The sequence below is a fragment of the Bacillus rossius genome, chromosome 5 (genome assembly GCF_032445375.1).
Source record: "Bacillus rossius redtenbacheri isolate Brsri chromosome 5, Brsri_v3, whole genome shotgun sequence".
Classification (NCBI taxonomy): Eukaryota; Metazoa; Arthropoda; class Insecta; order Phasmatodea; family Bacillidae; genus Bacillus; species Bacillus rossius.
In genome coordinates this window covers 35,393,529-35,407,800 of record NC_086333.1, presented here as the reverse complement: position 1 = coordinate 35,407,800, position 14,272 = coordinate 35,393,529, and the positions used below count along the sequence as shown (strand labels likewise).

At 35.3% G+C, this 14,272-nt stretch overlaps 2 protein-coding genes across 2 annotated transcripts in view; both read left to right on the top strand.

The window, feature by feature from the left end:
- The window catches only part of LOC134531698 (uncharacterized), a 286,722-nt gene that overhangs the window by 29,787 nt on the left and 242,663 nt on the right, over positions 1–14,272 (top strand). Inside the window, exon 4 of the mRNA XM_063367509.1 lies at positions 9,763–9,855. The gene's annotated coding sequence lies outside the window, so the exon portion shown is untranslated. The remainder of the gene's footprint in view (positions 1–9,762; positions 9,856–14,272) is intronic.
- LOC134532234 (collagen alpha-2(I) chain-like) overlaps positions 1–14,272 on the top strand; it is a 68,289-nt gene that overhangs the window by 6,859 nt on the left and 47,158 nt on the right. The window contains exon 3 of the mRNA XM_063368655.1: positions 9,763–9,901. Within this exon, the coding sequence (XP_063224725.1) occupies positions 9,763–9,901 (139 nt within the window). The remainder of the gene's footprint in view (positions 1–9,762; positions 9,902–14,272) is intronic.

Genomic DNA, 14,272 nt, shown 5'->3' with positions numbered 1-14,272 from the left:
AGGATAATATTCTAGTTCCGCCCAAACCGATGAACATGTAAAAAAAAATACATTTTATTAATTTTTTCTCAAAGGAAGAAAATTCTAAATCGTAAAATACTATATTCTTCAGGAAAGAAACATGTACTGTTTTTCCTTCACGTCTACAACAAATATTAATATGTATAGTTGTTATCCACAATTTAAGGAAATCGCACTCAATTTTACTTTTGCCGTCATTTTACCTTCAATTAATTTTTTCCCCTTGGTCATTATTTTTTTAATTTGGTAATGCCTTTACTGTTTACTTTACTAATTCATTATTTATTATTTTGAAATGGACTTTGATCTTTAAATGTCCACCATGTATGTAACAATATGGTTCAGTTTTTTGTAAGTAGAATGTAAATTTTTACAAAAACATTTGACATTGTGTGTTATATATCTTAAATTCATATTCATTTAATTACTGGGTCCTTGCGTGACGTCAACCGAGAGGTTTTTGACACGGACAGACACCACGAACATAGTGCAGGGAAATAGGAATATATATATATATATACATATAAAGAGTATATAAATAGACATCCGGGGACAGAGTTTAAGGTAAGGTGCCGCTTTTGTAGACCGCCATGTTGGATTGTGACGCCACGGCGGCCATCTTGGATGTCCTTGATCTTGACCTTCAAAATTTGCCCAAAATTGCCCAAAAGTTTCCAGTTTTTTTTTATATCCCGCCAAAAAATCAATACAAATTTGAATAATCAAAAATTTCTCTTTTTCGCAGGAAAAAGTCCCGTTTTATGACTTGAAAATTCAAAAATTAGGTTTTCGAAAAACCTCATAAGACTTATGCCTTAGAAAGAACACAAATTCCAATATGAAGCTTAAGAATCAATGTCTACCGCCTCCGAAAAGCCTGTGACGCCATCATGAAAGATGACGTCAACGATGTAATTGCCATTACGTCCGCCAACTTGAAAATATTTATTTGTTATCCAATTTTAATACAATAAGTCTAAAATTAATAAAAAGATTAATTAATCAATTTAAAAAAATATATTTAAAAACAACGTTTAACATAGTGTTATGTTCACCATCTTGGATTCTAGAAATTTTGCTTGTTTCGTTATGCCCGACATCTTGGATGATTATGTCGTCAACATTACACTTTATGTTACGTCCGCCATTTTGTATTCTAGAACGTTGCACTTTTCGTTACGGCTGCCATATTCAAAAACAGTTAATTTTCATGCTAGAAAATCAAGAAAACTTTTAAAATTTATTAAAAAAATTTTAATCAAATTTTAATAAAAAAATTATTTAAAAACGCATTTACGTCATGGAGTCCTCGGTTCTAACCTGTTAAGGTCAAAAATAAATAAAACTTCAATAGATCCTTCCTTCATGGAAACCGCCGCAGACTGACCTCCCACCACTAATGCCAAGGTATATATCGCCAGCTAGTATAATGTCACGTCCGCCATCTTGTTGTTGCCTGCTGGGGACGACATGTTTTTTTTTTTCGTTTGCTAGAATATGCTACCTTCCTATTAGTTAAAGTTTAACCCGCTAGATTGCAGTAATAATTTATTATTGCTGAGGCGTCCACCATCTTGACATTTAAGGCACCATCTTGGAAAATTGTAATTATTTAGCTTGAAATACGGGAAAAATTCCCATGTGCATAAAATAAATGTACAATCAATTTACTGATTGATTCGATCGATTCCTGTTCTCTGTTTGATTCTATACCTGTTACAAGTATTACGAAAAACAACTCAAGACAATATACCTGTCTAATGAATTAAATACGTTGTCGCGTTACCTAGCATGGAGGTCTAGTTTTTCTATACTCAGAATAAACTCTAAACCGTTCATTTACTAAGCCAAGCATATAGACCGAACATCTTCGGACTGCGAGACCGGGTCATGAACATTGTCAGAAGTATAGACCAGACATTTCCGAACCTCATGACCTTCTTCGTCGTCAGCTAATCTATACTAATATTATAAAGCTGAAGAGTTTGTTTGTTTGTTGGTTTGAACGCGCTAATCTCAGGAACCACTTCATACTCAAAGAACTGAGGAAAGCTGTCTACATACAATAATGGTTTGTTTTACTTGCATTTGTATAATGTAAAGAAATAAAATAAATAATTTAAATTATAAAAATTTAATGTTTTTATTTCTAGTATTCTTATTTCTAACTAAGACTTAGTTCTCGTAACTTGTGCTTCCTTTTTGCCTTTTTGTTGATGGAGCTTCCAAATGTGCTTCCTTTTTTGATGGTGCTTCGAAAATGTGCTTCCTTTTTATTGATTGTGCTTCCTTTTTTTTGATGGCGTTCCAAAATGTGCTCCCTTTATGATTGTGCTTCCAAAATAAGCTTAACTTTTGTTGATGGTGCTTCAAAAATGTGCTTCCTTAATGTTGATTGTGTTTTCAAATTGGCTGCCTTTTTGATTGTGCTTCCAAATGTGGTTCCTTTTTGTTGATGGTCTTTCCAAAATGTGCTGCCTTTTTTTATTGTGATTCCAAATGTGCTTCCTTTTTGATGGTGCTTCCAAAATTATCTTCCTTTTTGTTGATTGTGCTTCCTTTTTGTTGATGGTGCTTCCAGAATGTGCTTCCTTTTTTATGAGATTCCTTGGTCCTCTTGTAAGCGAAAAAATGTTTGTTGGTTTAATTCAATATAATTAGTTGTCGATGAAGAAGGTCGTGAGGTTCGGATTGACTGGTCTATACTTATGAAATTGTTTATGACCCGGTCTCGTGGTCCGAAGATGTTTGGTCTATATGTATGTATGGCTTTGTACATGAACGTTTTATTCTAATTATCAAAAAACTAGTCTTTCATGTTAGGCTTTAGGCAATGTATTTAATTCGTTGGACGGGTATATTTTTTTGAGTATTTTTTCGTAGAGTGAATGATAAATGAACTCCGCGAAAGGTAATGGAAAACAGAATATAAAATTTATTTTATATTAAGTTACACTTGACACTAGTCAAGAATCAAACAGTGGACAAAAATCCATCGATTCAATATGTAATTAAATGAATGAATTGTACCGTGGATTTTGGAATTTTCCTCGAATTTCTAGGTAAAAAAAAAAAAAAATTTTCAAGATGCCGGTCATAAAGGCTTGCTGGACGATGGTAGTAGAGGATTTTAAGCCTCTATTAGGATTTTGAACGTGATTTATTGAAGTTATTATTTTTTACATAAAATTATTATTTTTTCGACCAAAAATTGAACAAAGTACTGAAATGAATCGAATCAATAAGTATATTAATGGGTGATTTTTAAGTGAATTTTGGAATTTATTCCGGATTTATAGATAAATAATTACAAATTTCCAAGATGGCACTAAATTGATAAGATGGCGGGTGTCAAAGAAATAACATTTGATTACTGCACTCTAGCGGGTATAACGTAAACAAGTATGATGGTAGTGCACTTTATTAGACAAGTACGCATACACACGCAAGATGGAGTCGTCCAGCAGATGAAAACAAGATGGTGGCAATGTCCTCTAGCAGGTAATATAATATGTTAACTATCGTTCCTGGTAGCGAGTACTGAACTCAAAATGACATATCTATGATGGATGTCAAGGTTACGGTCAAAGTTATAGGTTAAGGCCAATGTTCAAGTTCAAGGTCAAATTTCAAGGTTTAGATGAAAGTTCAAGGTCAAGATCAAAGTTCAAGGTCAAGATCAAAGTTCAAGGTCAAGGTCAAAGTTCAATGCCAACATTCGTGGTCTAATGTATGGTGAACAAAAAATTATACTAACATGGCATTAGCGCACTAGCAGATGAAAACAAGATGGTGGCCTCCAGTGGGTGAAGACAAGACGGCGGACATTACGTCATACCAGATGACGATATATACCTTGGTATTGGTGGTGGGAGGTTAGTCTGTAGGTGGCTTCCATGGAAGAAGGATCTCTCGAATTTTTTTTTATTTTTGCTGTTACCAGGTTCGATTCAAGGACTTCAAGGCGTATGTGCGTTTTAAATATTATTTTATTAAAATGTTATTATTAAAATTTTATTATGATTTTTGAAATTTTTCCAAATTTCTACCATCAAAATAATTACGGTTTTCCAAGAATGGCGGCCGTATCGATAAGTGTAAAGGAGTTTTTAAAGATTTTTGATATGAAATTAATAATAATTTTATTAATATTTTTTTAATTTTCCCGATTTTATAGCATTAAAATTATGGTTTTTCAAGATAGTGTACATGACGTCATACTAGTTGACGATATATTTACATTGACACAAGTGGTGAGAGGTCAGTCGGCCAGCGGATTCTATAATGTTTTTTAAATATTTTTTATTAAAATTTTGTTTATTGAATTTTTTTATAAATTTTGACATTTTTTCAATAAAATCGGATAATAAATAAAAAATATCAAGACGGTGGCCTTAACGGAAATTGCAACGGTTACGTCAAACTCCTAGATGACGTCAGCGGCTTAGAGCGGCTAGCTCTTAGCTGCGATGGTTCGAATCACAGCGCTTCCTATGTATTTTGCATAAAAAAATTAAATTTAATATGTCGATAAGGACCATAATAGCTCTGTAGGTAATGGAACATCGACCTTATGTGATGAGACAGAGCGATGCTGCCACTCTCTAGGAACAAACAGAAGAATGAAAGTCGACGGTATCATAGATGGCGGCCTCCAGCGGAACACAAAAAAATCAATATGGCAGCCGTGACGAAAATTTCATCATGAGTGAGTGGGGCGTTCGATTTAAAGATGGCGGATCCAAGATAGTGGATCCAATATGGCCACCGGGGTCAAGATCAAGGTCAAAGTTAAAGGTCACGGTCATCCAAGATGGCCGTCTTGACGTCATCGGAGATGGACGTGTCCTCAGAGCTCGGTCGGCACCACTCACCACAGCCTGAAGCCTGTTCCCGCAACCCCTTTTATATACTACTATATGTATTTTCTAATATAGTACACATTTTACACACGAACATTAATATTCATACATACCATAGTTGATATGGTGACGTTGATTGAATTTCCCGAGCCATCCTTCTGATGCTATGAAAGCAGATAATCCTAGTTCTTCGGCAAAATGTTTCCATCTTAGCTTTCATGATCGGCCCCGAGACAGGCATATTATTCTGGCGTTGTCTATAAAACTATGATAGCATCGCTTGATCCAGAGCTTCATATTGAGGTTTCTTTAATTTTTTAGCAAATTTTCCATCCTCCTCTGCTTGCAGAATTTTTTCTTTGATTTTCTATATTGTAGACACGGTAGAGCGGCTAAATCCAAAGCGTCTACCAACATCATTGATCTTTTCTCCCGCCTCTATTAAGCGTATTAATAAAACTTTTTCGTCAATACACAAAGATTATCGTTTACTCGCTATGTTTACAGTTAGAAATTCTGTAAGCATGTGCGATAATGATAACGTGTAACAACTTGACAAAAGTCTAGTGACCGAGGTAAACATGTGCAAGTTCATCATACAAAAACAAAAGACAAAATTTCTTAAAATCCCCGGTACGTCAGTCGAAGTAAACAAGTGATGGATAATACAACAACAAAACAGCAAAGAAAAGAACGTACACAGCTGCAATTCTTATCAACTTCGTCAACTTAGAAAGTACTTATTAATGATTTATAATTCCGTATTGTTATCGTTAAATAGAGTGAGCGTAACACTTTATAGAGTGTTTTATTGTATAGAAAAACAAGGTAAACTTAGAAAGGACTTATTAATGATTTATAATTCCGTATTTTTGTCGTTAAATAGAGTGAGCGTAACACTTTATAGAGTGTATTATTGTATAGAATACAAGGTAAACCAACCAAAGTCAAGCAATTTCGACGTTTTAAGGAAATTGTCGTTAAATCGAGTGACGTTATAAAAAGTTTACACTGTATAAATAAATAAATAGATAAATAAATAAATTTATTTATTTATTTATTTATTTATGCCTGCCGTAAGAAATTGTTCCAGCATTTTACCAGAGAGATCTCACAAAAACATGGATAACCAAAGTCAGTGTGCCTGAGAGTGTGATTCGAACCCAGGTTCTCCCGCTTGCTAGCCCAATGTCTGGCTGGGTGCAAGAGCTCTAGAAGTAAGAGGTCACTAAGGGCGACACTGGTTCGCGCATCACACGTCTCTTCGCCTTTACGAGCTAGGCACCAAACTAGCGTGCAATCGTGTTGGTAACGCGCCTGTATTAGACTTTAAGTGGTGACCCTTTACTTTTTATGTGTAATATCAAAGATAAAGTGCTCCCCGAACTTCCCCATACCACTTACAATACTGTGTTCAGACTTTTTCATGCCCTATAAAAGTCAGTGAAAACATCCCTTTTAGCCTTTTTCACTGTCAAAAAATACATGTTTATGTCGGCACCATGAAACGAAACTTGTGTGGCCAAATGAAATGGGTCTTACGTGCTATTTGTAATCGCACAATATCAAAAACCTTTTAGATTTTACAATTGGCGCTTTGATACCCATTTGGTGGCCCAGCCAGGCTACTACCTTAATACTGTGCCAACTCGATCTGTGGGTGAGACGACAATGATTGTGTTGAGGGCAGATGAGGGCCGAAGTACTCTGAGAAAATACACTGTATTCGGGACCCCGTTTACCACGTTTCCCACTTGCTCCTAATACGTTCTTCACTCCCCTGAGAATCAAATATTGAAATGATACGAGTTAACTTAAAATTAATTTAAGTACTATAAACGTGGTGATATAAAAAATTATATTTTATTGTATGAGTACTTTTAATGCTAACCTTTAAGTTATTTAGTATTTACGTTCTACAATTACATAAAAGGGAAATTTTCGTATTAAATTTTCATACCAAAGTAATAATAAATTAATTTTTAAATAAAACAATATTGTTGCTGTGATCAAGTAAACATACATGTAAAAACATTTAGCGCAGCATTTGTTTGGTAAGTTAATTTTGTCTTCTTAGAAACAGACTTTCTTAAGGCAAATGTTTAGTTTTATAACACCGAAACCAAATAAATTTACATTTATCCACAATTTAAAGGAATATTTGTTGTGGTATGTTTAATTATTCTGTACAAACATCGTTTTTACTGTTTCACGACCCAAGAATATTTTTTTTGTAAGCACTGAGATATTTTCATTATCTCAGAAACACGTGCTCCTAATGTTATTTTACCCCAAGAACGTGCTTTCTTGCTAAGAAATAATAAATAAAATAAGCATAGTCGCTACAGCTGACCACTCGCTCTGTGCGTCTGCTTCCACAGACTTGTATGTTCGCGAATGTGCGGCACATAACTCATTTCCTGCCGTGAGCTGCCCTTTCATCACATCTGTATTTCAAGTACGGCTCTTTTGCCACCCTTCCTCTCGCTCGTATTCTTTGTACAGCACTACCTCCCTTGTCTTCACCGGCACTTTCCATTTTCCTGCTTTCCGTCGCATCTTCCTCAGCTCTGCAGTAAATAGTTACTCCTAAAATTTTTGTTCACTTAGCTAAATGCGCATTTTCCTTACCTATCACATTTTTCTTACCGGGTTTTTTTTTTTGTATCTTAAAGCTGGTGCCAAGTTGAATCCACCAAGTTTATTTTATCCATTATGCTTCGTATCTGCTGTATTCTTAGTCAAAATGCGTTACGGATCGAAGTTTTAAATATGCTAAATTAGGGCATTTTTACAGTGGGAAATCGATGCCTTCTATGTATGAATAAGCTAAAATCCTGCATATAGGTATTGTAGTCGGTTTTAACCATCTAAAAACTGCGTAGCTGTTATCCTTTCCACGTGTGAGGAAGGCGACATAACTAAGTACTGGGTGATATTTCGTCAACTGTTAGGACAAAGAGTAGCATAATGAATACTTCTCAGTTTGTTTATCTATGAAATTTAACTCCACTTTCAAGTTGACTAGTTATCTTATTTGAATTTACTTGTTCAAATTTTTTCCATCCTGATTTCTAATTTACATGGTTTTCCATATTCTTCCTGGAAAAATGATGATGAGATGGTCCCGTCCTATTTAGGATATGAAAACTTCCTTCCCAGGAAACCATGACGTATGCAGTGTGTTTCAGTCTCTATTGAGGTTGAACTGATTAAGACGTTACGTTCAATTAATTTAAACTATTACACTTCCAATATGCCACTATAAACATTCTGCTAAGAACTTACTCTTCGTAAATTTTGACATAATTTTCTAATACCAGCTCGGTTCAATATGGTAGTGATATTTACGTTAAAATTAAATTTTGGTTTCTAATACTGAGTTAAAGTTTATAACGTTGTCCATGTTTGGGTGTGTATAAAATTTGTTATTAATACTGTGGGATTAATAAATACGTATTTTAAAACCATGTCGCTTTTAACGTCTTTCTGTTTGTTCGCTTACTTCTTCTAAACTACACTATGGATTTTGATGTGGTTTTCGCCATCATTTAAAGAATTTCTTCGGGAAGTTTAATGTGTATAATACATTTATATTAAATTTAAATAATAGATTAATTTCGAATTTTTGTAACAATCATTGTTATACTTAAGCTTACACTTAAACATAATTGATACATTAAATAAAACTTCTACATAATTATAGGTCTTAAAAAGCATACAGAAAATTCCGTGATATCACATGTCTATTGGCTAAGAAAGACTAATAGTAATCACTTTTATCTTTTAATATTGGTTAACCAATAATATTTATTTACAAAATTATTTTGACCAACATAGTATTAATCGTTGTATAATTCAATATGTTAAATACCTTAGGTATTTAATTTAGATCTTAATGCATCTCATACCATATAATTTAAATGAATATATTTGAAAATATCACAGATTTAAAAATTTCACGCAAAATAATAATTATGGTTTACTTGCGTAGCGAGAAGTGCAAGGCTGTTTTTATTGACAGAAGATAAATCCTTTTCCAATTAATTAAATTTGCTAAAAGTTTCGATAAAATGTAAATGAATATTCTTTTTAGGTACGTGATCTTTCCTCAGTCACCCTAAAGCTACGCTATGTTCGCGATGTTCGCTATGTTCGCTATTCTCGCCATTTCCGCTGCGCCAGGTGGCCAGACGGGACAGTAATGTTCGCGATGTCGGAGAGACGCATGCCGTGGGATTCGAGTGATGATCCCGACGATGATGACATTCTGCTGGCTCTCTCAGCATGTGAATGTGACAAGAATTGGGTTCACGAAGTTAATCAAAAAAGAAAAAAAATTAGAAAATTTGCATCATCCGATGAAGCAGTTGCTTGTAAGGACGAAAACAAAATTATGGATCATTTCAGATTACATACAACTCAGTTTGATAGCAATCCATTGAAATTAAAACTCAGGCAATGTACCGTACATCCTACCTCTATATTGTTACATCGATTTATTCAATTTCCATTAACTTGGATATTTTCGTAGTTCTTCAATGAAATTTTTCGTTGCCATGACTAATTTGAAGCACAATATTGAGAGAGAAAAAAAAATCATAAAATGTAAACGCAGAAATACAGCCCATTTCTACACGAAAACAATTTTTTTTTTTGGTTTTCTACACGTGCGCGAATTCAGCGACGTTTATAAAAATAGCCGAGAAGCGAAAACTCGGTGACGTCGCCAGGACCGCCAACATAGCGAACACAGCTGTGTGTGGCCAGTGACACCTGAGATGCAGCTGGCGCAACGAACATCGCGAACATAGCGAGCTGAGCGCCCTGTGTTTGGCGAAGCTTTAAGAGTGCATCGCTGATGTGTTGATGTGCTCAGGTTGCAGGTCGGGAGGATGCGTGACGCAGTGCCCCTACCAGGCCGGCCAGAGCAAGCCCTGCCAGTGCGCACAAGGCTCTGCGCAGGCAAGCGGTGAGCAGGCCTGCGGTTCCATGCCTCCTTCACTGGCACACGAGCCGTCAGCTCACTTGCATGTACCATCTCAACTAACTTCTTTTGAAAAATATTTGGTCAGTCGATAGGATCGTAAAGACAAAATCTAGTGTTGTTGATACAGACGAACCATTTTTAGGTTATGAGTATTAATTAAAATAAAAATATTTGTTTTCAACTACTATGATGCTTCCTAATGAATTAAAATAATTAAAACTTAAAACAGCATACTTTTTGACAGATGGTTAAGTATTTAATTTGTTATGAGAATTTTTTATGAGCTAACCGCAAATAATTATAATTTGAATGTTTTTAAAAACAATTACCTTATTGTTCATACTGAAAATATTATTATTATTATTATTCTACAGAGTTCAAACATTTTTTTATAAATCAAGTTCCAGATGAACTTTTAATGTGTCAGTTATAAATTTTAAATGGTTGTTAGATAACCACATTATTAAAAACATTAATTAGCAGAAATTTAATTTTCATCAATGACATTTGTTTTGTATTCTTATCCTGCGTAGTAAGAACAACAAAATTTATAGAAAGCAACAGTATTTATTACACAACAAGCAAGAAAGCACAAATTTTATTACAATGTTATTACTCACTTGTAGCAGTAGCAGTGACGTGGACCAAAGAACGTAATCAGACTAACACTTGTCCTTAACTTAAATAAAGAGCGTCTTTATGCTTAAAAATGTAAGTTATGATGTGTTGAATCTCCGTGTCAAATATGATGTCCCAATGCGTCAAGTAGCTGCGATGAAGCATCGACCGAGTGCAGCTTATCATAATGTGTTGGATATTTCCCCATAACCTAACTAGTAGTAGGCTATAGTTTGGTGGCTCCGGGGACTGGGCTCTGGGTGTGGAGCCGGGAACCGGTCCGCCATCTTGGATTCTAACGTCACGGCGGCCAACTTGGATGACCTTGACCTTGAACTTTGACCTTGACCCTCAAAATTTGCCCAAAAATTCCTCAAAATTTGCCAACATTTCCATTTTTTGGAAACACGTCCCACCAAAAAATCTCAAAAAATTCCACAATTCAAAAATTAGGATTTAGAAAAACCTCAAAATACTTTTGGCCTGAGAAAGTACACAATGTCCTAAAAACGGCTTAAGCATCCATGTCTAAAGCCTCCGATAAGCCATTTCTAGAAATAAGGATACCATGAACGCCATCTTGGATTATGACGTCACCGTTGCAATTTCCGTTACAGTCACCATCTTGAAAATCAGTAATTTTTATGTTAAAAAATAAAAAAAAAATTAAAATTTATAAAAAAATTAAATAATTGAATTTAAAAATAAAAATTTAATAAAACATTATTTAAAAAAATTAAATGTACACTTGCGCCATGGAGCTCGGAGTCCTCGGTTCAAACCCGGTGAGGTCAAAAATAATAAAAAAATATTACGACCGATCCTTTCTCCACGGAAGCCGCTGGCAGACTTAGTCCAGTAAAGATACGATTAAACTTAGACAAAATTGCAACACAAATGTGTTTGGTACCAAAATTTACAGAAAAATTAACTGAACAACATATCCAAAATCCACAAAAATCGGCCTAAGGAAAAATAAATATTCAAGGTTATAGTTTAGTTGTAATTCATTAGTGTACATAAAACCTGTTACATAGGAAACTGGGGTTTCTCTTCTACATCCAGTTTTTATATTTATGTAAAACATAGATAATATGCAAATTAACTGTTTGTTGTGTGAATAAACGGAATTTTAAAATGATTTAGCTTGAATATTACAAAAATAAAAAATAAAATGATCTGGCGATTTTGGCGAACTATTTATTTTATTTAACACATTTTTGAGAGTAGTTAATTATTCTTCAGTCTTGGTCTTCCAAAACTATTATAGACTCACAGTTAGAACAAGTATTCTCCATACAGATACCACAAGTTAACGTACATGGCAATCCATGCTTACGACATGTACATCGCGCGGTTTCACATCCAGTTTTACAGTTACACCGTATGACACTCAAAATTTTTTGAGGTGCTGGTTTCTGGTCTGTCATGATTGGCACATATGTATTCCCTGAAAGATACCATCCCCACTCTTCTGGTTTGATTCCAGAAACTCCGAGCCATTCCATTATTTGTAGATATACTCTGAAGAAATGGAATTTAGCTGCTGCCCGTGTTGGGAGAATTCTCTCCGGTTCAACAAATGTTGACGAAGAAGCAATTTTCTTCATAAACAGCCGTAATCTTAAAGATGGTAAAGAATCTCCTAACCTGCCCATATAAACACATACAAGAGCTTGTTCTTCAGCTGCTATTACTTCTTCTTTCGAAGCACCAGGCTTACCAAACTGTACACTCGCTTGCCGAAACAGCCTATCTGAAATAGCGAGTGACAAAGCTACCTGCTTCCCAACTCCGAAAGTAGTTGATGTAGTGTCACAACCAAGGAACGCGTGAATAAACAAAATGCTGTCACACACACTCCCAAGCTTCTGTTTTATGTAGTTTATATGCCACATTTAAGTCTCTGTTTTTAAGTGCAGGGGTTGACGTGGCAGTGATGTAAAAGCAAAATTAGCAAATCTGTATCATTTCCTACAAGGCATGTTTCATAAAATTGAGCCTTTGATACTGCAGTAGTGGCGATCAAGACATCTGCATCACCCGATGCACTTGATACTGAACATCCAGTTGAACTGAGTTTTTTGTCCAATAAAAGCGATAATGCGCTGTTTGTTTCTATAAATCAGGAGGAAGACATCTTTTTTCTGTGTGAGCTTCATAGTTCCAGAAAATTCAATGATTGGGCATTGACGACCCTTTTTTCTTTGTAGGTGTGTTATGTCTTTCGTGGAAGGTCCATTGCTGTAGCCATCAAATACAATGAAAACTTTCCCAAAATGTTTGTTGACATACTCAGCTTAGGTATCACAGATGCTGTCATATGTTATTCCAAGTTGCCGTGGTATCTGTTGGAGAAGCCAGCCACCATCAATCACATAGATGCTCTGACTTGGAATGGACTGAAGTGTGTCTTCTGCTTTGGTCATTTCCCAAATTTCATTTTCTACTGATGGCTTATTTGCTTTCCAAAAAACTTGGTAAGATTTGAACAAGTAAGGGGGATGTGAACACAACTCGTACGACATTATTTCTTTCATGTCTGGACATTCTCTGCTAGAAACAATTGCCAAGCGCTGGAAGAGTAAGGTCTGATCAATACAAACTTTCTCCCTATCAATTTCCACTGCTGCTTTATATGTCATGTTCATGGCTTTATCTTTCTTCCGAAAGATATAAGTGTCTGCTAATTTCACCATCATTTCATTGATTATGTGCAAACCTACTTTTTTGGCTGCATCTACATTTACCTCGGTAGGAGCTGTCATCCCAGTAACGATGTTACATAGTTAAAGTGTTTCATTGAATACTTCTAGGGGTGCTAGGAAAGGAGTGATTTTTTTGAGTGTCCAAATAATCTTTATCTATGCATGATTGACATGTTTCTATATGCTGTTCATTTGTGGAGTTGGTAAGACCAGTAAAGTTTTGCATAGACTTATTTATCTGAGCACAGATAGGCATTGATTACAACCAGATTGATCGTTGTGTATCGGTCATACCTCGTCCTCGTGTCAAGCCTCCAGTTGTTTTCAAGCTTATCATCAGTGCCTGTTCAATAACCAAGTCAGGTGTAAGGCCCGCCCACTGTCGATCACTTCTTCTTATCACGAAGAGTCAATTTTAAAGTTTTGTATAGAGATCGAGGTTCAGTACCTGAAGGTCCAGCATATTCTGTAGATGAACGCGAACTGATTTCGTGTAATGAGTATGCCCTGCTGCTGCAAAGTATGGTAACATGTCATTCAATGTTCTCAAGTAAAGATGCCAAATCCCAGTTCTTTCAGCTCTAATGAAGCATTTTAGAATGGTGACCATTTCCATATATTGGAATCATAATGCTGCAGTTCCATTGTGTTCAAGTTGCAACCTCTTTCGATTTTGTCTTTGAAGTATTCCTTGCAAAGCTGCAGAAGTATTTACATCCTCAATATTATGAGTATTTTCAAGTAAACCAGTGAAAAAATCACCCACTTGCTTGAAATCTGAAGGATATTTATTGACTTGCAGTAATTCGTCAGTTTCCATGTCATATGAAACAGCTGTAAACAGTATGTTCAGAGCTTGATCGACTATGTAATTCCCACGCATAGCACCTGACACAGCTTTCCCACTCATGATATGTTTCACTGTATTGCATGCATATTTTTGTTCAAATACTACTAATGTAACCAATGCAGCCGAGGAAAGTAATCCTAGTATGGAATCATCCAAGTAAGACCACAGTATTATTCAAATTACTTGATGGATGCTCAGCATGTATTATTGTCACTGCCTTCCA